Source organism: Gobius niger (genome assembly GCF_951799975.1).
Source record: "Gobius niger genome assembly, contig: SCAFFOLD_185, whole genome shotgun sequence".
In the NCBI taxonomy this organism is placed as follows: domain Eukaryota; kingdom Metazoa; phylum Chordata; class Actinopteri; order Gobiiformes; family Gobiidae; genus Gobius; species Gobius niger.
Genome location: NW_027639144.1, coordinates 1 through 25,601, shown reverse-complemented (window position 1 = coordinate 25,601; position 25,601 = coordinate 1). Strand labels below are relative to the sequence as shown.

The following is a 25,601-nucleotide window of genomic DNA, read 5'->3' as shown; positions in this document are numbered from 1 at the left end:
GGTCCTGGTCTGAACTCCTGGTCTCAGATCCTGGTCTGAGTCTTGGTCTCCTGGTCTCAGGTCCTGGTCTCAGGTCCTGGTCTCAGGTCCTGGTCTCCTGGTCTCAGTCCTGGTCTCAGGTCCTGGTCTGAACTCCTGGTCTGAGTCCTGGGTTCAGACTCTCTCGCTCACAGGTGTCTCTCTCTCTCTCTGTGTGTGCAGTAGCAGAGGGGGCGGGGCTTGTGTAATCACCTGTAATCACCTGTGTGCCGTTTCCGTAGAGACGCTGTCAGTCGCTCCCGCTGCTTCTGTCAGACTCGTGTTTATTAAAGCTCACGAACTCTTCTGTGTTTGTCGTCTGGGCCGGGCACTTCTACACCAGTACTTTCAACGACACTTGCTTTCCGATACCGATACTTTTCCGATACCGATACTTTTCCGATACCGATACTTTCCGATACCGATACTTTTCTGATACCGACACTTTTCCGATACCGATACTTTTCCGATACCGATACTTTTCCGATACCGATACTTTTCCGATACCGATACTTTTCCGATACCTATACTTTTCCGATACCGATACTTTTCCGATACCGATACTTTTCCGATACCGATACTTTTCCGATACCGATACTTTTCCGATACCGATACTTTTCCGATACCTATACTTTTCCGATACCGATACTTTTCCGATACCGATACTTTTCCGATACCGATACTTTCCCGATACCGATACTTTTCCGATACCGATACTTTTCCGATACCTATACTTTTCCGATACCGATACTTTTCCGATACCGATACCGATACTTTTCCGATACCTATACTTTTCCGATACCGATACTTTTCCAATACCGATACTTTTCCAATACCGATACTTTTCCGATACCTATATTTTTCCGATACCGATACTTTTCCAATATCGATACTTTTCCGATACCGATACTTTACCGATACTTTTCCAATACCGATACTTTTCCAATACCGATACTTTTCCGATAACTATACTTTTCCGATACCGATACTTTTCCGATACCGATACTTTTCCGATACCTACACTTTTCCGATACCGATACTTTTCCGATACCGATACTTTTCCGATACCGATACTTTTCCAATACCGATACTTTTCCAATACCGATACTTTTCCGATACCTATACTTTTCCGATACCGATACTTTTCCGATACCGATACTTTTCCGATACCGATACTTTTCCGATACCGATACTTTCCCGATACCGATACTTTTCCGATACCGATACTTTTCCGATACCGATACTTTTCCGATACCGATACTTTTCCGATACCGATACTTTTACGATACCAATTTTGTCTCTTTTCCATCACTTTTTTCGTTGCTTTTTTCCAATAAGTTTTTAGATTTGGGTAAAGGTTCAGGCGAGGGTGAAGAGGTGAAAACGTGGAGTCATCAGTAAAACGATGACGAGGCCCCCTGGTGGACGGTCGTAGAAACCACAGGGTCTTCCTAAAAACGGTTTCATCTGTAACTGTGTGTTAACTGTGTGTGTGTTGTGTGTGTGGTTTTGTGTGTGTTGTGTGTGTGTGTTGTGTGTGTGTGTGTGTTGTGTGTGTGTTGTATGTGAGTTGTGTTAACTGTGTGTGTTGTGTGTGTGTTGTATGTGAGTTGTGTTAACTGTGTGTTGTGTGTGTTTGTGTCTCCGCAGCACAACGCTCCGATCCCCCAGGGCGGCCGTGGGGCGATTCAGTTTGTGACGCAGTATCAGCATTCGACTGGACAGAGGAGGATCAGAGTCACGACGACTGCAAGGAAGTACGTGAACTATTACTACTACTCTAGTACTAGTACTACTACTACTGTTAACATGTAGCATCACGTTAGCATTTACGTATTTATGTATTTATGGGCTGTTACTTTTTTATTCCTGCAGTCCTTATATTTGATGAGTTTAGTGGTGCTAGGCTAGTGCTAGGCTAGTGCTAGGCTAGTGCTAGGCTAGTGCTAGGCTAGTGCTGGGCTAGTGCTAGGTTAGTGCTAGGCTAGTGCTAGGCTAGTGCTAGGCTAGTGCTGGGCTAGTGCTGGGCTAGTGCTAGGCTAGTGCTAGGCTAGTGCTAGGCTAGTGCTGGGCTAGTGCTAGGCTAGTGCTAGGCTAGTGCTAGGCTAGTGCTAGGCTAGTGCTGGGCTAGTGCTAGGCTAGTGCTGGGCTAGTGCTGGGCTAGTGCTGGGCTAGTGCTAGGCTAGTGCTGGGCTAGTGCTGGGCTAGTGCTGGGCTAGTGCTGGGCTAGTGCTAGGTCAGTGCTGGGCTAGTGCTAGGTTAGTGCTGGGCTAGTGCTAGGTTAGTGCTGGGCTAGTGGTGGGCTAGTGCTGGGCTAGTGCTAGGCTAGTGCTGGGCTAGTGCTGGGCTAGTGCTAGGTTAGTGCTGGGCTAGTGGTGGGCTAGTGCTGGGCTAGTGCTAGGCTAGTGCTGGGCTAGTGCTGGGCTAGTGCTGGGCTAGTGCTAGGTCAGTGCTGGGCTAGTGCTAGGTTAGTGCTGGGCTAGTGCTAGGTTAGTGCTGGGCTAGTGGTGGGCTAGTGCTGGGCTAGTGCTAGGCTAGTGCTGGGCTAGTGCTGGGCTAGTGCTGGGCAAGTGCTGGGCTAGTGCTAGGCTAGTGCTAGGCTAGTGCTGGGCTAGTGCTGGGCTAGTGCTGGGCTAGTGCAAGGCTAGTGCTGGGCTAGTGCTGGGCTAGTGCTGGGCTAGTGCTAGGCTAGTGCTAGGCTAGTGCTAGGCTAGTGCTGGGCTATTGCTGGGCTAGTGCTAGGCTAGTGCTGGGCTAGTGCGAGGCTAGTGCTGGGCTAGTGCTGGGCTAGTGCTAGGCTAGTGCTGGGCTAGTGCTGGGCTAGTGCTGGGCTAGTGCTGGGCTAGTGCTAGGCTAGTGCTAGGCTAGTGCTGGGCTATTGCTGGGCTAGTGCTAGGCTAGTGCTAGGCTCGTGCTAGGCTAGTGCTAGGCTAGTGCTAGGCTAGTGCTGGGCTAGTGCTAGGTTAGTGCTAGGCTAGTGCTAGGCTAGTGCTAGGCTAGTGCTGGGCTAGTGCTGGGCTAGTGCTGGGCTAGTGCTGGGCTAGTGCTGGGCTAGTGCTAGGCTAGTGCTAGGCTAGTGCTAGGCTAGTGCTGGGCTAGTGCTGGGCTATTGCTAGGCTAGTGCTGGGCTAGTGCTGGGCTAGTGCTGGGCTAGTGCTGGGCTAGTGCAAGGCTAGTGCTGGGCTAGTGCTGGGCTAGTGCTGGGCTAGTGCTAGGCTAGTGCTGGGCTAGTGCTAGGCTAGTGCTGGGCTAGTGCTGGGCTAGTGCTGGGCTAGTGCTGGGCTAGTGCTAGGCTAGTGCTGGGCTAGTGCAAGGCTAGTGCTAGGCTAGTGCTGGGCTAGTGCTAGGCTAGTGCTGGGCTAGTGCTGGGCTAGTGCTGGGCTAGTGCTAGGCTAGTGCTGGGCTAGTGCTGGGCTAGTGCTGGGCTAGTGCTGGGCTAGTGCTGGGCTAGTGCTAGGCTAGTGCTGGGTTAGTGCTAGGCTAGTGCTGGGCTAGTGCTAGGCTAGTGCTGGGCTAGTGCTGGGCTAGTGCTGGGCTAGTGCTGGGCTAGTGCTGGGCTAGTGCTAGGTCAGTGCTGGGCTAGTGCTGGGCTAGTGCTGGGCTAGTGCAAGGCTAGTGCTGGGCTAGTGCTGGGCTAGTGCTGGGCTAGTGCTAGGTCAGTGCTGGGCTAGTGCTGGGCTAGTGCTAGGTCAGTGCTGGGCTAGTGCTGGGCTAGTGCTAGGTCAGTGCTGGGCTAGTGCTGGGCTAGTGCTGGGCTAGTGCTGGGCTAGTGCTGGGCTAGTGCAAGGCTAGTGCTGGGCTAGTGCTGGGCTAGTGCTGGGCTAGTGCTAGGTCAGTGCTGGGCTAGTGCTAGGCTAGTGCTGGGCTAGTGCTAGGCTAGTGCTGGGCTAGTGCTGGGCTAGTGCTTGGCTAGTGCTAGGCTAGTGCTGGGCTAGTGCTAGGCTAGTGCTGGGCTAGTGCTGGGCTAGTGCTAGGCTAGTGCTGGGCTAGTGCTGGGCTAGTGCTAGGCTAGTGCTGGGCTAGTGCTGGGCTAGTGCTGGGCTAGTGCTGGGCTAGTGCTGGGCTAGTGCTAGGCTAGTGCTAGGCTAGTGCTGGGCTAGTGCTAGGCTAGTGCTAGGCTAGTGCTGGGCTAGTGCTGGGCTAGTGCTGGGTTAGTGCTGGGTTAGTGCTGGGCTAGTGCTGGGCTAGTGCTAGGCTAGTGCTGGGCTAGTGCTGGGCTAGTGCTGGGCTAGTGCTGGGTTAGTGCTGGGCTAGTGCTGGGTTAGTGCTAGGCTAGTGCTGGGCTAGTGCTGGGCTAGTGCTGGGCTAGTGCTGGGCTAGTGCTGGGCTAGTGCTGGGCTAGTGCTAGGCTAGTGCTGGGCTAGTGCTGGGCTAGTGCTAGGTCAGTGCTGGGCTAGTGCTGGGCTAGTGCTGGGTTAGTGCTGGGTTAGTGCTGGGCTAGTGCTGGGTTAGTGCTGGGCTAGTGCTGGGCTAGTGCTGGGTTAGTGCTGGGCTAGTGCTAGGCTAGTGCTGGGTTAGTGCTGGGCTAGTGCTAGGCTAGTGCTGGGTTAGTGCTGGGCTAGTGCAGACGCGGTATTCCTGTAGTAACGCAGTATCCCTGTAGTAACGCAGTATCCCTGTAGTACTAACGCAGTATCCCTGTTGTACTAACGCAGTATCCCTGTAGTAACGCAGTATTCCTGTAGTAACGCAGTCGTCTGTCCTCAGCTGGGCGGATGCGCAGGCGCAGCTGCAGAGCATCGCCGCCTCCTTCGATCAGGAGGCGGCTGCGATCCTCATGGCGAGACTGGCCGTTTATCGAGCGGAGACGGAGGAGGGGCCTGACGTGCTGCGCTGGTTAGACCGCCAGCTCATCCGCCTGGTACCGCCCACTCACTAGACTGACCACGCCCACTTTACACTAACCACGCCCACTCACTAGACTGGCACCGCCCACTCATTAGACTGACCACGCCCCCTTTGCACTAACCACGCCCACTCATTAGACTGGTACCGCCCACTCATTAGACTGGTACCGCCCACTCACTAGACTTACCACGCCCACTCACTAGACTGACCACGCCCACTCACTAGACTGACCACGCCCCCTTTACACTAACCACGCCCACTCATTAGACTGGCACCGCTCACTCATTAGACTGACCACGCCCACTTTGCATTAACACGCCCGCTCATTAGACTGACCACGCCCACTTGGCACTAACCACGCCCACTCACTAGACTGGCACCGCCCACTCATTAGACTGACCACGCCCACTTGGCACTAACCACGCCCACTCATTAGACTGACCACGCCCACTCATTAGACTAACCACGCCCACTCTGCACTAACCACGCCCACTTTGCACTAACCACGCCCACTCATTAGACTGACCACGCCCACTCATTAGACTGACCACGCCCACTTTGCATTAACCACGCCCACTCATTAGACTGACCACGCCCGCTCATTAGACTGACCACGCCCACTTTGCACTAAGGTGATGTCATGGGTGTATGAGGGTGATGTCACGGGGGTATGAGGGTGATGTTACGGGGGTGTGAGGGTGATGTTACGGGGGTGTGAGGGTGATGTCACGGGGGTGTGAGGGTGATGTCACGGGGGTGTGAGGGTGATGTCACGGGGGTGTGAGGGTGATGTCACGGGGGTGTGAGGGTGATGTCACGGGGGTATGAGGGTGATGTCACGGGGGTGTGAGGGTGATGTCACGGGGGTGTGAGGGTGATGTCACGGGGGTATGAGGGTGATGTCACGGGGGTGTGAGGGTGATGTCACGGGGGTGTGATGATGATGTCACGGGGGTATGAGGGTGATGTTACGGGGGTGTGAGGGTGATGTCACGGGGGTATGAGGGTGATGTTACGGGGGTGTGAGGGTGATGTCACGGGGGTGTGAGGGTGAGGTCACGGGGGTGTGAGGGTGATGTCACGGGGGTATGAGGGTGATGTTACGGGGGTGTGAGGGTGATGTCACGGGGGTGTGAGGGTGATGTCACGGGGGTGTGAGGGTGATGTCACGGGGGTGTGAGGGTGATGTCACGGGGTATGAGGGTGATGTCACGGGGGTGTGAGGGTGATGTCACGGGGGTGTGAGGGTGATGTCACGGGGGTGTGAGGGTGATGTTACGGGGGTATGAGGGTGATGTTACGGGGGTGTGAGGGTGATGTCACGGGGGTATGAGGGTGATGTCACGGGGGTGTGAGGGTGATGTCACGGGGGTGTGAGGGTGATGTCACGGGGGTGTGAGGGTGATGTCACGGGGTATGAGGGTGATGTCACGGGGGTGTGAGGGTGATGTCACGGGGGTGTGAGGGTGATGTCACGGGGGTGTGAGGGTGATGTTACGGGGGGGTGAGGGTGATGTTACGGGGGTGTGAGGGTGATGTCACGGGGGTATGAGGGTGATGTCACGGGGGTATGAGGGTGATGTCACGGGGTATGAGGGTGATGTCACGGGGGTGTGAGGGTGATGTTACGGGGGTGTGAGGGTGATGTCACGGGGGTGTGAGGGTGATGTCACGGGGGTGTGAGGGTGATGTCACGGGGGTGTGAGGGTGATGTCACGGGGGTGTGAGGGTGATGTCACGGGGGTGTGAGGGTGATGTCACGGGGGTGTGAGGGTGAGGTCACGGGGGTGTGAGGGTGATGTCACGGGGGTATGAGGGTGAGGTCACGGGGGTGTGAGGGTGATGTCACGGGGGTGTGAGGGTGATGTCACAGGGGTATGAGGGTGATGTCACGGGGGTGTGAGGGTGATGTCACGGGGGTGTGAGGGTGATGTCACGGGGGTGTGAGGGTGAGGTCACGGGGGTGTGAGGGTGATGTCACGGGGGTGTGAGGGTGAGGTCATGGGGGTGTGAGGGTGATGTCACGGGGGTGTGAGGGTGATGTCACGGGGGTATGATGATGAGGTCACGGGGGTGTGAGGGTGAGGTTACGGGGGTATGAGGGTGAGGTTACAGGGGTATGAGGGTGATGTCACGGGGGTGTGAGGGTGATGTCACGGGGGTGTGAGGGTGATGTCACGGGGGTATGAGGGTGATGTCACGGGGGTGTGAGGGTGATGTCACGGGGGTGTGAGGGTGATGTCACGGGGGTGTGAGGGTGATGTCACGGGGGTGTGAGGGTGATGTCACGGGGGTGTGAGGGTGATGTCACGGGGGTATGAGGGTGATGTCACGGGGGTGTGAGGGTGATGTCACGGGGGTATGAGGGTGAGGTCACGGGGGTGTGAGGGTGATGTCACGGGGGTGTGAGGGTGATGTCACAGGGGTATGAGGGTGAGGTCACGGGGGTGTGAGGGTGATGTCACGGGGGTGTGAGGGTGAGGTCACGGGGGTATGAGGGTGAGGTCACGGGGGTGTGAGGGTGATGTCACGGGGGTGTGAGGGTGACGTTACGGGGGTATGAGGGTGATGTCACGGGGGTATGAGGGTGATGTCACGGGGGTGTGAGGGTGATGTCACGGGGGTGTGAGGGTGATGTCACGGGGGTGTGAGGGTGATGTCACGGGGGTGTGAGGGTGATGTCACGGGGGTGTGAGGGTGATGTCACGGGGGTGTGAGGGTGATGTCACGGGGGTATGAGGGTGATGTCACGGGGGTATGAGGGTGATGTCACGGGGGTGTGAGGGTGATGTCACGGGGGTGTGAGGGTGATGTCACAGGGGTATGAGGGTGAGGTCACGGGGGTGTGAGGGTGATGTTACGGGGGTATGAGGGTGAGGTCACGGGGGTGTGAGGGTGATGTCACGGGGGTATGAGGGTGATGTCACGGGGGTGTGAGGGTGATGTCACAGGGGTATGAGGGTGAGGTCACGGGGGTGTGAGGGTGATGTTACGGGGGTATGAGGGTGATGTCACGGGGGTGTGAGGGTGAGGTCACGGGGGTATGAGGGTGATGTCACGGGGGTATGAGGGTGATGTCACGGGGGTGTGAGGGTGAGGTCACGGGGGTGTGAGGGTGATGTCACGGGGGTGTGAGGGTGATGTCACGGGGGTGTGAGGGTGATGTCACGGGGGTGTGAGGGTGATGTTACGGGGGTGTGAGGGTGATGTTACGGGGGTGTGAGGGTGATGTCACGGGGGTGTGAGGGTGATGTCACGGGGGTATGAGGGTGATGTCACGGGGGTGTGAGGGTGATGTTACGGGGGTGTGAGGGTGAGGTCACGGGGGTGTGAGGGTGATGTCACGGGGGTGTGAGGGTGAGGTTACGGGGGTGTGAGGGTGATGTTACGGGGGTATGAGGGTGATGTCACGGGGGTGTGAGGGTGATGTCACGGGGGTGTGAGGGTGATGTCACGGGGGTATGAGGGTGATGTTACGGGGGTATGAGGGTGATGTCACGGGGGTATGATGATGATGTCACGGGGGTGTGAGGGTGATGTCACGGGGGTGTGAGGGTGATGTCACGGGGGTGTGAGGGTGATGTTACGGGGGTATGAGGGTGATGTCACGGGGGTATGAGGGTGATGTCACGGGGGTGTGAGGGTGATGTCACGGGGGTGTGAGGGTGATGTCACGGGGGTGTGAGGGTGATGTCACGGGGGTGTGAGGGTGATGTCACGGGGGTATGAGGGTGATGTCACGGGGGTATGAGGGTGATGTCACGGGGGTGTGAGGGTGATGTCACGGGGGTGTGAGGGTGATGTCACGGGGGTATGAGGGTGATGTCACGGGGGTGTGAGGGTGATGTCACGGGGGTGTGAGGGTGAGGTCACGGGGGTGTGAGGGTGATGTCACGGGGGTGTGAGGGTGATGTCACGGGGGTGTGAGGGTGATGTCACGGGGGTATGAGGGTGATGTCACGGGGGTGTGAGGGTGATGTCACGGGGGTGTGAGGGTGATGTCACGGGGGTATGAGGGTGATGTCACGGGGGTGTGAGGGTGATGTCACGGGGGTGTGATGATGATGTCACGGGGGTATGAGGGTGATGTTACGGGGGTGTGAGGGTGATGTCACGGGGGTGTGATGATGATGTCACGGGGGTATGAGGGTGATGTCACGGGGGTGTGAGGGTGATGTCACGGGGGTGTGATGATGATGTCACGGGGGTATGAGGGTGATGTTACGGGGGTGTGAGGGTGATGTCACGGGGGTATGAGGGTGATGTTACGGGGGTGTGAGGGTGATGTCACGGGGGTGTGAGGGTGATGTCACGAGGGTGTGAGGGTGATGTCACAGCTCTGTCTCGTTACAGTGTCAGAAGTTCGGCGAGTATCACAAAGACGATCCAAACTCCTTCAGATTCTCCGAGACCTTTTCCCTTTACCCTCAGGTAACGCTTTACTGAAGTACTGATGCTTCAAATATATGACTCTACTCTCTGATTGGCCGGTCTAACCCCTCCCCCTCTCTGATTGGCCGGTCTAACCCCTCCCCCTCTCTCTGATTGGCCGGTCTAACCCCTCCCCCTCTCTCTGATTGGCCGGTCTAACCCCTCCCCCTCTCTGATTGGCCGGTCTAACCCCTCCCCCTCTCTCTGATTGGCCGGTCTAACCCCTCCCCCTCTCTGATTGGCCGGTCTAACCCCTCCCCCTCTCTGATTGGCCGGTCTAACCCCTCCCCCTCTCTCTGATTGGCCGGTCTAACCCCTCCCCCTCTCTGATTGGCCGGTCTAACCCCTCCCCCTCTCTCTGATTGGCCGGTCTAACCCCTCCCCCTCTCTCTGATTGGCCGGTCTAACCCCACCCCCTCTCTGATTGGCCGGTCTAACCCCTCCCCCTCTCTCTGATTGGCCGGTCTAACCCCTCCCCCTCTCTCTGATTGGTCCACAGTTCATGTTCCACCTGCGCAGGTCTCCGTTCCTGCAGGTGTTTAACAACAGTCCTGACGAGAGCAGCTTCTACAGACACCACTTCCACCGGCAGGACCTGACGCAGGCGCTGATCATGGTGCAGCCCGTGCTGTACGCGTACTCCTTCAGCGGGCCCCCCGAGGTGAGGCCCCCACACACATACCACACACAGGGCCCCCCGAGGTGAGGCCCCCCCACACACAGACCACACACAGGGCCCCCGAGGTGAGGCCCCCCCACACACAGACCACACACAGGGCCCCCGAGGTGAGGCCCCTCACACAGACCACACACAGGGCCCCTGAGGTGAGCCCCCCCCACACACAGGGCCCCCGAGGTGAGGCCCCTCACACAGACCACACACAGGGCCCCCGAGGTGAGGCCCCCCCACACACAGACCACACACAGGCCCCCCGAGGTGAGGCCCACACACACAGACCACACACAGGGCCCCCGAGGTGAGGCCCCCCCACACACAGACCACACACAGACCACACACAGACCACACACATGGCCCCCCGAGGTGAGGCCCCCCCACACACAGACCTCACACATGGCCCCCCGAGGTGAGGCCCCCCCACACACAGACCTCACACATGGCCCCCCGAGGTGAGGCCCCCCCCACACACAGACCTCACACATGGCCCCCCGAGGTGAGGCCCCCCCACACACAGACCACACACAGGCCCCCCGAGGTGAGGCCCCCCCCCACACACAGACCTCACACATGGCCCCCCGAGGTGAGGCCCCCCCACACACAGACCACACACAGGCCCCCCGAGGTGAGGCCCCCCCACACACAGACGTCACACATGGCCCCCCGAGGTGAGGCCCCCCCACACACAGACCACACACAGGCCCCCCGAGGTGAGGCCCCCCCCCACACACAGACCTCACACATGGCCCCCCGAGGTGAGGCCCCCCCACACACAGACCACACACAGGCCCCCCGAGGTGAGGCCCCCACACACACAGACCACACACAGACCACACACAGGCCCCCCGAGGTGAGGCCCCCCCCCCACACACAGACCTCACACAGGCCCCCCGAGGTGAGGCCCCCCCACACACACAGACCACACACAGGGCCCCCGAGGTGAGGCCCCCCCACACACACAGACCACACACAGACCACACTCAGGGCCCCCCGAGGTGAGGCCCCCCCACACAGACCTCACACAGGGCCCCCCGAGGTGAGGCCCCCCCACACACACAGACCACACACAGGGCCCCCGAGGTGAGGCCCCCCCACACACACAGACCACACACAGACCACACTCAGGGCCCCCCGAGGTGAGGCCCCCCCACACACAGACCACACACAGGGCCCCCCGATGTGAGGCCTGTTTTTTTCCTTGTAAAGCCGAATGTTCAGTTAAAGGTGGTTTGTGTTTGCAGCCCGTTCTGTTGGACTCCAGCTCCATTCTCCCTGACAGGATCCTGCTCATGGACACGTTCTTCCAGATCCTCATCTACCATGGAGAGGTACTCCCTATATACTCCCTATATACTCCCTATACACTCCCTATACACTCCCTCTATACTCCCTATATACTCCCTATACACTCCCTATACACTCCCTATACACTCCCTATATACTCCCTATATACTCCCTATATACTCCCTATATACTCCCTATACTCCCTATATACTCCCTATATACTCCCTATATACTCCTTATATACTCCCTATATACTCCCTATATACTCCCTCTATACTCCCTCTATGCTCCCTCTATACTCCCTATATACTCCCTATACACTCCCTATACACTCCCTATATACTCCCTATATACTCCCTATATACTCCCTATATACTCCCTATACTCCCTATATACTCCCTATATACTCCCTATATACTCCCTATATACTCCTTATATACTCCCTATATACTCCCTATATACTCCCTCTATACTCCCTCTATACTCCCTATACACTCCCTATATACTCCCTATATACTCCCTATATACTCCCTATACACTCCCTATACACTCCCTATACACTCCCTATATACTCCCTATATACTCCCTATATACTCCCTATATACTCCCTATATACTCCCTATATACTCCCTATATACTCCTTATATACTCCCTATATACTCCCTATATACTCCCTCTATACTCCCTCTATACTCCCTCTATACTCCCTCTATACTCCCTCTATACTCCCTCTATACTCCCTCTATACTCCCTATATACTCCCTCTATACTCCCTATATACTCCCTCTATACTCCCTCTATACTCCCTATATACTCCCTCTATACTCCCTATATACTCCCTCTATACTCCCTCTATACTCCCTCTATACTCCCTATATACTCCCTATATACTCCCTATATACTCCCTATATACTCCCTCTATACTCCCTCTATACTCCCTATATACTCCCTCTATACTCCCTATATACTCCCTCTATACTCCCTATATACTCCCTATATACTCCCTCTATACTCCCTATATACTCCCTCTATACTCCCTCTATACTCCCTCTATACTCCCTCTATACTCCCTCTATACTCCCTATATACTCCCTATATACTCCCTATATACTCCCTCTATACTCCCTATATACTCCCTCTATACTCCCTCTATACTCCCTATATACTCCCTATATACTCCCTATATACTCCCTATACACTCCCTATACTCCCTATATACTCCCTATACACTCCCTATATACTCCCTATATACTCCCTAAATACTCCCTATATACTCCCTATATACTCCCTATATACTCCCTAAATACTCCCTATATACTCCCTATATACTCCCTATATACTCCCTAAATACTCCCTATATACTCCCTATATACTCCCTAAATACTCCCTATATACTCCCTATATACTCCCTATATACTCCCTAAATACTCCCTATATACTCCCTATATACTCCCTATACACTCCCTATATACTCCCTATATACTCCCTATACACTCCCTATATACTCCCTAAATACTCCCTATATACTCCCTAAATACTCCCTATATACTCCCTATACACTCCCTATATACTCCCTATATACTCCCTATATACTCCCTATACACTCCCTATACTCCCTATATACTCCCTATACACTCCCTATATACTCCCTATATACTCCCTAAATACTCCCTATATACTCCCTATATACTCCCTAAATACTCCCTATATACTCCCTATATACTCCCTATATACTCCCTATGTACTCCCTATATACTCCCTATATACTCCCTATATACTCCCTAAATACTCCCTATATACTCCCTATATACTCCCTATGTACTCCCTATATACTCCCTATATACTCCCTATATACTCCCTATACACTCCCTATACTCCCTATATACTCCCTATATACTCCCTATATACTCCCTATATACTCCCTATATACTCCCTAAATACTCCCTATATACTCCCTATGTACTCCCTATATACTCCCTAAATACTCCCTATATACTCCCTATATACTCCCTATATACTCCCTAAATACTCCCTATATACTCCCTATATACTCCCTAAATACTCCCTATATACTCCCTAAATACTCCCTATATACTCCCTATATACTCCCTATATACTCCCTATATACTCCCTATACACTCCCTATATACTCCCTATATACTCCCTATATACTCCCTATACACTCCCTATATACTCCCTATATACTCCCTATATACTCCCTATACACTCCCTATATACTCCCTATATACTCCCTATATACTCCCTATATACTCCCTATATACTCCCACGTGTCACCACAGTAACAGAAACCCAACACAATCCTTCATTTAACCTCAGCCTCGTCTGTGATCATGTGACTCGGAGACGCAGATAAAGAATATATTTGTGGCCTCACTGTCCTGAACACTGAGATCTTTAACAGGACGTTTCTCTGTCCTGAACACTGAGATCTTTAACAGGACGTTTCTCTGTCCTGAACACTGAGATCTCTAATGTTTCTCTGTCCTGAACACTGAGATCTCTAATGTTTCTCTGTCCTGAACACTGAGATCTTTAATGTTTCTCTGTCCTGAACACTGAGATCTTTAACGTTTCTCTGTCCTGAACACTGAGATCTTTAACGTTTCTCTGTCCTGAACACTGAGATCTTTAACGTTTCTCTGTCCTGAACACTGAGATCTTTAACGTTTCTCTGTCCTGAACACTGAGATCTTTAACGTTCCTCTGTCCTGAACACTGAGATCTTTAACAGGACGTTTCTCTGTCCTGAACACTGGGTAACGGGACGCTCCTCTCACTGCTTCTCTGTCCTGAACACTGGGATCTTCTAACGGGACGCTCCTCTCACTGCTTCTCTGTCCTGAACACTGAGATCTTTAACGTTCCTCTGTCCTGAACACTGGGATCTTCTAACGGGACGCTCCTCTCACTGCTTCTCTGTCCTGAACACTGAGATCTTCTAACGGGACGCTCCTCTCACTGCTTCTCTGTCCCGCACAGACCGTGGCCCAGTGGAGAAAGGCCGGGTACCAGGAAATGGCCGAGTACGAGAACTTTAAGCACCTGCTGCAGGCGCCGGTGGACGACGCCCAGGAGCTGCTGCAGACGCGCTTCCCCATGCCCAGATACATCGACACGGAGCACGGGGGCAGCCAGGTAACTAGTATCCCAGGTAACTAGTACCCCAGGTAACTAGTACCCCAGGTAACTAGTGCCCCAGGTAACTAGTACCCCAGGTAACTAGTACCCCAAACCAGGTAACTAGTGCCATAAACCAGGTAACTAGTGCCATAAACCAGGTAACTAGTGCCCCAAACCAGGTAACTAGTACCCCAGGTAACTAGTGCCATAAACCAGGTAACTAGTGCCCCAAACCAGGTAACTAGTACCCCAGGTAACTAGTACCATTAACCAGGTAACTAGTGTCATAAACCAGGTAACTAATGCCGTAAACCAGGTAACTAGTACTCCAGGTAACTAGTACCCCAGGTAACTAGTACCCCAGGTAACTAGTACCCCTAACCAGGTAACTAGTACCCCAGGTAACTAGTACCCCAGGTAACTAGTGCCCCAAACCAGGTAACTAGTACCCCAGGTAACTAGTACCATTAACCAGGTAACTAGTGTCATAAACCAGGTAACTAATGCCGTAAACCAGGTAACTAGTACTCCAGGTAACTAGTACCCCAGGTAACTAGTACCCCAGGTAACTAGTACCCCAGGTAACTAGTACCCCTAACCAGGTAACTAGTACTCCAGGTAACTAGTACCCCAGGTAACTAATGCCCCAGGTAACTAGTACCCCTAACCAGGTAACTAGTGCCCCAGGTAACTAGTACCCCAGGTAACTAGTGCCCCAGGTAACTAGTACCCCAGGTAACTAGTGCCCCAGGTAACTAGTACCCCAGGTAACTAGTGCCCCAGGTAACTAGTACCCCTAACCAGGTAACTAGTGCCCTAAACCAGGTAACTAGTGCCCTAAACCAGGTAACTAGTGACATAAACCAGGTAACTAGTGCCCCAGGTAACTAGTACCCCAGGTAACTAGTGCCATAAACCAGGTAACTAGTGACATAAACCAGGTAACTAGTGCCATAAACCAGGTAACTAGTACCCCAGGTAACTAGTGCCATAAACCAGGTAACTAGTACTCCAGGTAACTAGTACCCCAGGTAACTAATGCCCCAGGTAACTAGTACCCCAGGTAACTAGTGCCCCAGGTAACTAGTACCCCTAACCAGGTAACTAGTGCCCCAGGTAACTAGTACCCCAGGTAACTAGTGCCCCAGGTAACTAGTACCCCAGGTAACTAGTGCCCCAGGTAACTAGTACCCCAGGTAACTAGTGCCCCAGGTAACTAGTACCCCTAACCAGGTAACTAGTGACATAAACCAGGTAACTAGTGCCCCAGGTAACTAGTACCCCAGGTAACTAGTGCCATAAACCAGGTAACTAGTGACATAAACCAGGTAACTAGTGCCCTAAACCAGGTAACTAGTGACATAAACCAGGTAACTAGTGCCATAAACCAGGTAACTAGTGCCCCAGGTAACTAGTACCCCAGGTAACTAGTGCCCCAAACCAGGTAACTAGTGACATAAACCAGGTAACTAGTGCCCCAGGTAACTAGTACCCCAGGTAACTAGTACCCCAGGTAACTAGTACCCCAAACCAGGTAACTAGTGACATAAACCAGGTAACTAGTACCCCAGGTAACTAGTGCCCCAAACCAGGTAACTAGTGACATAAACCAGGTAACTAGTACCCCAGGTAACTAGTGCCATAAACCAGGTAACTAGTGACATAAACCAGGTAACTAGTGTCATAAACCAGGTAACTAGTGCCATAAACCAGGTAACTAGTACCCCAGGTAACTAGTGCCATAAACCAGGTAACTAGTGCCATAAACCAGGTAACTAGTGCCCCTCCCACACACTGAACACAGGCCCCCCTGGTGCATCACAGGTGAGGCAGTGATTTATAAAAAAAAAACGATTGAAAAATCAACAACTTTCTCCAAAAATAAGTCCAGTGCGCCCCCTGCTGGAGAGGAGGAGTAATGTCCCATAACCAGTACTTTAAAGCAGTGTTTTCCAACCTTTGTTGAGCCATTTTTTTCATTGAAATAATCTCGAGGCGACAGCAGAAAATGTTCTCATCAAAGTGTCTTGAACAGGAACCGTATAGTCTCACTCCCCACAAGCCTCAGTACATCACTAATGCTCCTGTCTCAAAGAAATTAACTACCTGATATGAAGAGTATAATATAGTTACTCTGCCGATCACTAGACAGCACAGACACTCGAAAACGGTGCATTATTTGCGGATAATAAAGCATTTCTTTAAAAAAAAAAACAATTAGGTGAGATTGGATAATTTCCCAAGGCTCACCAGACAACATCTCACGGCACAGTGGATGAAAAACACTGCTTTAAAGTCCTGACAGTCTGCACACGAGGAGAGCAACATGTAAAGAAGAGTTCTTCTGTAAAATGGTTCAATCAATAAAAAACACGCGTGTTACATGTGATTTACACGCGTGTTACATGTGATTAACACGCGTGTTACATGTGATTTACACGCGTGTTACATGTGATTTACACGCGTGTTACATGTGATTTACACGCGGGTTACATGTGATTTACACGTGGGTTACATGTGATTTACACGCGTGTTACATGTGAGTCTCTGTGTTTGTTTCAGGCTCGCTTCCTGCTCTCCAAAGTCAACCCCTCCCAGACCCACAACAACATGTACACCTGGGGCCAGGTGAGTGCAGCCTCTGTGCAGCGTGTTATTAACGTGTTATTCACGTGTTGTTCACGTGTTATTAGCGTGTTGTTCACGTGTTATTCACCCCGCAGGAGTCCGGCGCTCCGATCCTCACAGACGACGTGAGTCTGCAGGTTTTCATGGATCACCTGAAGAAACTGGCCGTGTCCAGCGCCGCGTAGGCCCCGCCCCCAAACAAGCCCCTCCCTCCTCGAGAACCCACGAGAACCAACGAGAAACAAGCGTCAGAGATTTAAATTTAAAAAAGAAATGTTTCCTGTTTATTTTCTAAGTTTCTAATAAAACCCTGCAGAGTCTCTTTGTCTCTTTGTCCAAACATAAAGACCGTCACCATGGTTACGCCTCAACAGCCCATAAATACATGAACAAGGGAGAATGCTAACCTGATGCTACATGTTAGCATTGGGCTAATGCTAACGGTTAGCTAGCGCTAGCTACAACTTCCATTTTTTTCACTTGTACTGAACAATCTGCTGTGAGAAAATATCCATATGGGCCTGATTTACACCGGACTTTATTTATGTGATAAATAAGTTGATTTTCCACCAGAAAACGGCTGAAAGAGTGGAAGATTATGTTGCTCTAAAGCAGGGGTGTCAAACATACGGCCCGCGGGCCCCGTAGAGCATAAATTCCAGAGTATGTCAAAAACAAAAGTAAGTCTCTCGGCTCATTCCTGTGCAGAGTTATGAATAACCAGAATGCTCATTCCAGCCACTAGGGGGCATTAAATAATAAAAAAAGGATAGAGTTCCACACGTGTCCAGCAGAGGGCACTGACATAATAAGAGCTCAGGATATGAACGACACATTATAGCCACGTGGTACATGGACAGTCTGCCCCAGGGCGGCTGTGGCTTCAATAACAGTGAATGAAAAATGACTGTAGCACTTTGAGGAGCTTGTGACACAGGCTTGTAAAGTGCAATACAAGTGTGAGCCGGTGTTAATAATGAGGCTACAGTCAAGTCGGGCTTTGATCAAATTAGAGATTATTATTATTCATTATATGTGGCCCGTGACCCGCCGTGGGGGCTGAGTTTTGGCCCGTGACCCAAATGAGTTTGACCCCCCTGATCTAAAGATTCTATTTTCCCCCTCGGCGAAGCCACGCCCCCTTCGATGACGAGAAGCGTCTGTGTCTGTGCCAAGGCTGTGGTGGAGAAGCTACAGACGCTGACCCAGAATCTGCTGAACAGCAAACAGTGTCCTTCAGGAGCAGCAGAGGCGTCTCCATCAGTGCTCAGGACATGGAGGCCTGAGGTCCATCACCGAGGAGAGAAACCAGAGCCTCATGGGGAGAACGCTGCTCAAACCAGGCAGAAACTCAAAGGATCCAATGTTTACTGAAACCAACATTTGAGGAAAAAGAATTCCCAAATCGCAAGACGAGCTCGTATCATGAGGAAGCTAATAAAATACAAGGAACTTAGAGTGTACATCGAGCTAAACGTCCACCAGAGGGGGCTAGAGTCACGGGGATCCGGGATCTGCAGGAACTGGACAAACACGCCTGAGAGGTCCTGCTGTAGCTCTGACCCAGAGCTCTGAGGTCATTAAGACTGTAAACATCTGGATTAAAGCAGCTGTAGAGCCACTTTAGCATAGGGACCTCTGGTGCTAACTATCAGCCACTTTAGCATAGGGACCTCTGGTGCTAACTATCAGCCACTTTAGCATAGGGACCTCTGGTGCTAACTATCATAGCCACTTTAGCATAGGGACCTCTAGTGCTAACTATCATAGCCACTTTAGCATAGGGACCTCTGGTGCTAACTATCATAGCCACTTTAGCATAGGGACCTCTGGTGCTAACTATCATAGCCACTTTAGCATAGGGACCTCTGATGCTAACTATCATAGCCGCTTTAGCATAGGGACCTCTGATGCTAACTATCATAGCCACTTTAGCATAGGGACCTCTGATGCTAACTATCATAGCCACTTTAGCATAGGGACCTCTGATGCTAACTATCATAGCCGCTTTAGCATAGGGACCTCTGATGCTAACTATCATAGCCACTTTAGCATAGGGACCTCTGATGCTAACTATCATAGCCACTTTAGCATAGGGACCTCTGATGCTAACTATCATAGCCACTTTAGCATAGGGACCTCTGATGCTAACTATCATAGCCACTTTAGCATAGGGACCTCTGGTGCTAACTATCATAGCCACTTTAGCATAGGGACCTCTGATGCTAACTATCATAGCCACTTTAGCATAGGGACCTCTGATGCTAACTATCATAGCCGCTTTAGCATAGGGACCTCTGATGCTAACTATCATAGCCACTTTAGCATAGGGACCTCTGATGCTAACTATCATAGCCACTTTAGCATAGTGACCTCTGATGCTAACTATCATAGCCGCTTTAGCATAGGGACCTCTGATGCTAACTATCATAGCCGCTTTAGCATAGGGACCTCTGATGCTAACTATCATAGCCGCTTTAGCATAGGGACCTCTGATGCTAACTATCATAGCCACTTTAGCATAGGGACCTCTGATGCTAACTATCATAGCCACTTTAGCATAGGGACCTCTGATGCTAACTATCATAGCCGCTTTAGCATAGGGACCTCTGATGCTAACTATCATAGCCGCTTTAGCATAGGGACCTCTGATGCTAACTATCATAGCCGCTTTAGCATAGGGACCTCTGATGCTAACTATCATAGCCGCTTTAGCATAGGGACCTCTGATGCTAACTATCATAGCCGCTTTAGCATAGGGACCTCTGATGCTAACTATCATAGCCGCTTTAGCATAGGGACCTCTGATGCTAACTATCATAGCCGCTTTAGCATAGGGACCTCTGATGCTAACTATCATAGCCGCTTTAGCATAGGGACCTCTGATGCTAACTATCATAGCCGCTTTAGCATAGGGACCTCTGATGCTAACTATCATAGCCACTTTAGCATAGGGACCTCTGATGTTAACTATCATAGCCACTTTAGCATAGGGACATCTGATGCTAACTATCATAGCCACTTTAGCATAGGGACCTCTGATGCTAACTATCATAGCCACTTTAGCATAGGGACCTCTGATGCTAACTATCATAGCCACTTTAGCATAGGGACCTCTGGTGCTAACTATCATAGCCACTTTAGCATAGGGACCTCTAGTGCTAACTATCATAGCCACTTTAGCATAGGGACCTCTGGTGCTAACTATCATAGCCACTTTAGCATAGGGACCTCTGGTGCTAACTATCATAGCCACTTTAGCATAGGGACCTCTGATGCTAACTATCATAGCCGCTTTAGCATAGGGACCTCTGATGCTAACTATCATAGCCACTTTAGCATAGGGACCTCTGATGCTAACTATCATAGCCACTTTAGCATAGGGACCTCTGATGCTAACTATCATAGCCGCTTTAGCATAGGGACCTCTGATGCTAACTATCATAGCCACTTTAGCATAGGGACCTCTGATGCTAACTATCATAGCCACTTTAGCATAGGGACCTCTGATGCTAACTATCATAGCCACTTTAGCATAGGGACCTCTGATGCTAACTATCATAGCCACTTTAGCATAGGGACCTCTGGTGCTAACTATCATAGCCACTTTAGCATAGGGACCTCTGATGCTAACTATCATAGCCACTTTAGCATAGGGACCTCTGATGCTAACTATCATAGCCGCTTTAGCATAGGGACCTCTGATGCTAACTATCATAGCCACTTTAGCATAGGGACCTCTGATGCTAACTATCATAGCCACTTTAGCATAGTGACCTCTGATGCTAACTATCATAGCCGCTTTAGCATAGGGACCTCTGATGCTAACTATCATAGCCACTTTAGCATAGGGACCTCTGATGCTAACTATCATAGCCGCTTTAGCATAGGGACCTCTGATGCTAACTATCATAGCCACTTTAGCATAGGGACCTCTGATGCTAACTATCATAGCCACTTTAGCATAGGGACCTCTGATGCTAACTATCATAGCCGCTTTAGCATAGGGACCTCTGATGCTAACTATCATAGCCGCTTTAGCATAGGGACCTCTGATGCTAACTATCATAGCCGCTTTAGCATAGGGACCTCTGATGCTAACTATCATAGCCGCTTTAGCATAGGGACCTCTGATGCTAACTATCATAGCCGCTTTAGCATAGGGACCTCTGATGCTAACTATCATAGCCGCTTTAGCATAGGGACCTCTGATGCTAACTATCATAGCCGCTTTAGCATAGGGACCTCTGATGCTAACTATCATAGCCGCTTTAGCATAGGGACCTCTGATGCTAACTATCATAGCCGCTTTAGCATAGGGACCTCTGATGCTAACTATCATAGCCACTTTAGCATAGGGACCTCTGATGTTAACTATCATAGCCACTTTAGCATAGGGACATCTGATGCTAACTATCATAGCCACTTTAGCATAGGGACCTCTGATGCTAACTATCATAGCCACTTTAGCATAGGGACCTCTGATGCTAACTATCATAGCCACTTTAGCATAGGGACCTCTGGTGCTAACTATCATAGCCACTTTAGCATAGGGACCTCTGATGCTAACTATCATAGCCACTTTAGCATAGGGACCTCTGATGCTAACTATCATAGCCACTTTAGCATAGGGACCTCTGGTGCTAACTATCATAGCCACTTTAGCATAGGGACCTCTGATGCTAACTATCATAGCCACTTTAGCATAGGGACCTCTGATGCTAACTATCATAGCCACTTTAGCATAGGGACCTCTGATGCTAACTATCATAGCCACTTTAGCATAGGGACCTCTGATGCTAACTATCATAGCCACTTTAGCATAGGGACCTCTGATGCTAACTATCATAGCCACTTTAGCATAGGGACCTCTGATGCTAACTATCATAGCCACTTTAGCATAGGGACCTCTGGTGCTAACTATCATAGCCACTTTAGCATAGGGACCTCTGATGCTAACTATCATAGCCACTTTAGCATAGGGACCTCTGATGCTAACTATCATAGCCACTTTAGCATAGGGACCTCTGGTGCTAACTATCATAGCCACTTTAGCATAGGGACCTCTGATGCTAACTATCATAGCCGCTTTAGCATAGGGACCTCTGATGCTAACTATCATAGCCGCTTTAGCATAGGGACCTCTGATGCTAACTATCATAGCCGCTTTAGCATAGGGACCTCTGATGCTAACTATCATAGCCGCTTTAGCATAGGGACCTCTGATGCTAACTATCATAGCCACTTTAGCATAGGGACCTCTGATGCTAACTATCATAGCCACTTTAGCATAGGGACCTCTGATGCTAACTATCATAGCCGCTTTAGCATAGGGACCTCTGATGCTAACTATCATAGCCGCTTTAGCATAGGGACCTCTGATGCTAACTATCATAGCCGCTTTAGCATAGGGACCTCTGATGCTAACTATCATAGCCACTTTAGCATAGGGACCTCTGATGCTAACTATCATAGCCACTTTAGCATAGGGACCTCTGATGCTAACTATCATAGCCACTTTAGCATAGGGACCTCTGATGCTAACTATCATAGCCACTTTAGCATAGGGACCTCTGGTGCTAACTATCATAGCCGCTTTAGCATAGGGACCTCTGATGCTAACTATCATAGCCGCTTTAGCATAGGGACCTCTGATGCTAACTATCATAGCCGCTTTAGCATAGGGACCTCTGATGCTAACTATCATAGCCACTTTAGCATAGGGACCTCTGATGCTAACTATCATAGCCACTTTAGCATAGGGACCTCTGGTGCTAACTATCATAGCCACTTTAGCATAGGGACCTCTGATGCTAACTATCATAGCCGCTTTAGCATAGGGACCTCTGATGCTAACTATCATAGCCGCTTTAGCATAGGGACCTCTGATGCTAACTATCATAGCCACTTTAGCATAGGGACCTCTGATGCTAACTATCATAGCCACTTTAGCATAGGGACCTCTGATGCTAACTATCATAGCCACTTTAGCATAGGGACCTCTGGTGCTAACTATCATAGCCACTTTAGCATAGGGACCTCTGATGCTAACTATCATAGCCACTTTAGCATAGGGACCTCTGATGCTAACTATCATAGCCACTTTAGCATAGGGACCTCTGATGCTAACTATCATAGCCACTTTAGCATAGGGACCTCTGATGCTAACTATCATAGCCACTTTAGCATAGGGACCTCTGATGCTAACTATCATAGCCACTTTAGCATAGGGACCTCTGATGCTAACTATCATAGCCACTTTAGCATAGGGACCTCTGATGCTAACTATCATAGCCACTTTAGCATAGGGACCTCTGATGCTAACTATCATAGCCACTTTAGCATAGGGACCTCTGATGCTAACTATCATAGCCACTTTAGCATAGGGACCTCTGATGCTAACTATCATAGCCACTTTAGCATAGGGACCTCTGATGCTAACTATCATAGCCACTTTAGCATAGGGACCTCTGGTGCTAACTATCATAGCCACTTTAGCATAGGGACCTCTGATGCTAACTATCATAGCCACTTTAGCATAGGGACCTCTGATGCTAACTATCATAGCCACTTTAGCATAGGGACCTCTGATGCTAACTATCATAGCCACTTTAGCATAGGGACCTCTGATGCTAACTATCATAGCCACTTTAGCATAGGGACCTCTGATGCTAACTATCATAGCCACTTTAGCATAGGGACCTCTGATGCTAACTATCATAGCCGCTTTAGCATAGGGACCTCTGATGCTAACTATCATAGCCGCTTTAGCATAGGGACCTCTGATGCTAACTATCATAGCCGCTTTAGCATAGGGACCTCTGATGCTAACTATCATAGCCACTTTAGCATAGGGACCTCTGATGCTAACTATCATAGCCACTTTAGCATAGGGACCTCTGATGCTAACTATCATAGCCACTTTAGCATAGGGACCTCTGATGCTAACTATCATAGCCACTTTAGCATAGGGACCTCTGGTGCTAACTATCATAGCCGCTTTAGCATAGGGACCTCTGATGCTAACTATCATAGCCGCTTTAGCATAGGGACCTCTGATGCTAACTATCATAGCCGCTTTAGCATAGGGACCTCTGATGCTAACTATCATAGCCACTTTAGCATAGGGACCTCTGGTGCTAACTATCATAGCCACTTTAGCATAGGGACCTCTGATGCTAACTATCATAGCCGCTTTAGCATAGGGACCTCTGATGCTAACTATCATAGCCGCTTTAGCATAGGGACCTCTGATGCTAACTATCATAGCCACTTTAGCATAGGGACCTCTGATGCTAACTATCATAGCCACTTTAGCATAGGGACCTCTGATGCTAACTATCATAGCCACTTTAGCATAGGGACCTCTGGTGCTAACTATCATAGCCACTTTAGCATAGGGACCTCTGATGCTAACTATCATAGCCACTTTAGCATAGGGACCTCTGATGCTAACTATCATAGCCACTTTAGCATAGGGACCTCTGATGCTAACTATCATAGCCACTTTAGCATAGGGACCTCTGATGCTAACTATCATAGCCACTTTAGCATAGGGACCTCTGATGCTAACTATCATAGCCACTTTAGCATAGGGACCTCTGATGCTAACTATCATAGCCACTTTAGCATAGGGACCTCTGATGCTAACTATCATAGCCACTTTAGCATAGGGACCTCTGATGCTAACTATCATAGCCACTTTAGCATAGGGACCTCTGATGCTAACTATCATAGCCACTTTAGCATAGGGACCTCTGATGCTAACTATCATAGCCACTTTAGCATAGGGACCTCTGATGCTAACTATCATAGCCACTTTAGCATAGGGACCTCTGGTGCTAACTATCATAGCCACTTTAGCATAGGGACCTCTGATGCTAACTATCATAGCCACTTTAGCATAGGGACCTCTGATGCTAACTATCATAGCCACTTTAGCATAGGGACCTCTGATGCTAACTATCATAGCCACTTTAGCATAGGGACCTCTGGTGCTAACTATCATAGCCACTTTAGCATAGGGACCTCTGATGCTAACTATCATAGCCACTTTAGCATAGGGACCTCTGATGCTAACTATCATAGCCACTTTAGCATAGGGACCTCTGATGCTAACTATCATAGCCACTTTAGCATAGGGACCTCTGGTGCTAACTATCATAGCCACTTTAGCATAGGGACCTCTGATGCTAACTAACCGGTGATTAGGAGCGATGTGCCGTCCCATAAGCCACTGCACCAAAGAGCTTAGGTTATGATGTGATGGTTTCAGACGCAGCCTTAGCATTGGAGCAGCGCGAGCTACACGTCACATGAGGGCGGAGTCTACAGTGAAGATCCCGCCCTTATGCCCTTTTTAGGAACATGCTTCGTCAGAGCTAAGGAGGAGGAGCCTGTAAATGACTCCCCCCTCGCCCGTGGTCTTCATGGTAAACGGGTGTTTTCTCCACAGGGACGTCCGGCTTTTTCTAATCAGCGGAAAATCACCAAAAACTCGGCTTCAGTTTCACTTTATTTTCACTTAAATAAAAAATATCAGACATTTGTCTTTGGTTTCGTTTCTTTCACTTGC

General features: G+C 50.6%; 1 protein-coding gene across 1 annotated transcript; it reads left to right on the top strand.

Moving 5' to 3' along the window:
- The first annotated feature begins 1,659 nt into the window (after positions 1–1,659).
- On the top strand, positions 1,660–17,346 carry LOC306982835 (protein transport protein Sec23A). Its single transcript, XM_079583285.1, has 8 exons — positions 1,660–1,775; positions 4,726–4,879; positions 9,220–9,297; positions 9,797–9,958; positions 11,215–11,301; positions 14,258–14,413; positions 16,961–17,026; positions 17,122–17,346. The coding sequence occupies exons 2-8, from the start codon at positions 4,796–4,798 to the stop codon at positions 17,209–17,211; spliced, it is 723 nt and encodes a 240-aa protein (XP_079439411.1). The 5' UTR covers positions 1,660–1,775; positions 4,726–4,795; the 3' UTR covers positions 17,212–17,346.
- The last annotated feature ends 8,255 nt before the right edge of the window (positions 17,347–25,601 follow it).

Coding starts and splice junctions, on each gene's coding strand:
- LOC306982835 (XM_079583285.1), top strand. CDS start 4,796: ATGGCGAGACTGGCCGTTTATCGAGCGGAGACGGAGGAGGGGCCTGAC. Junction 4,880..9,219: donor ACCGCCAGCTCATCCGCCTG/GTACCGCCCACT, acceptor GTCTCGTTACAG/TGTCAGAAGTTCGGCGAGTA. Junction 9,298..9,796: donor CCTTTTCCCTTTACCCTCAG/GTAACGCTTTAC, acceptor ATTGGTCCACAG/TTCATGTTCCACCTGCGCAG.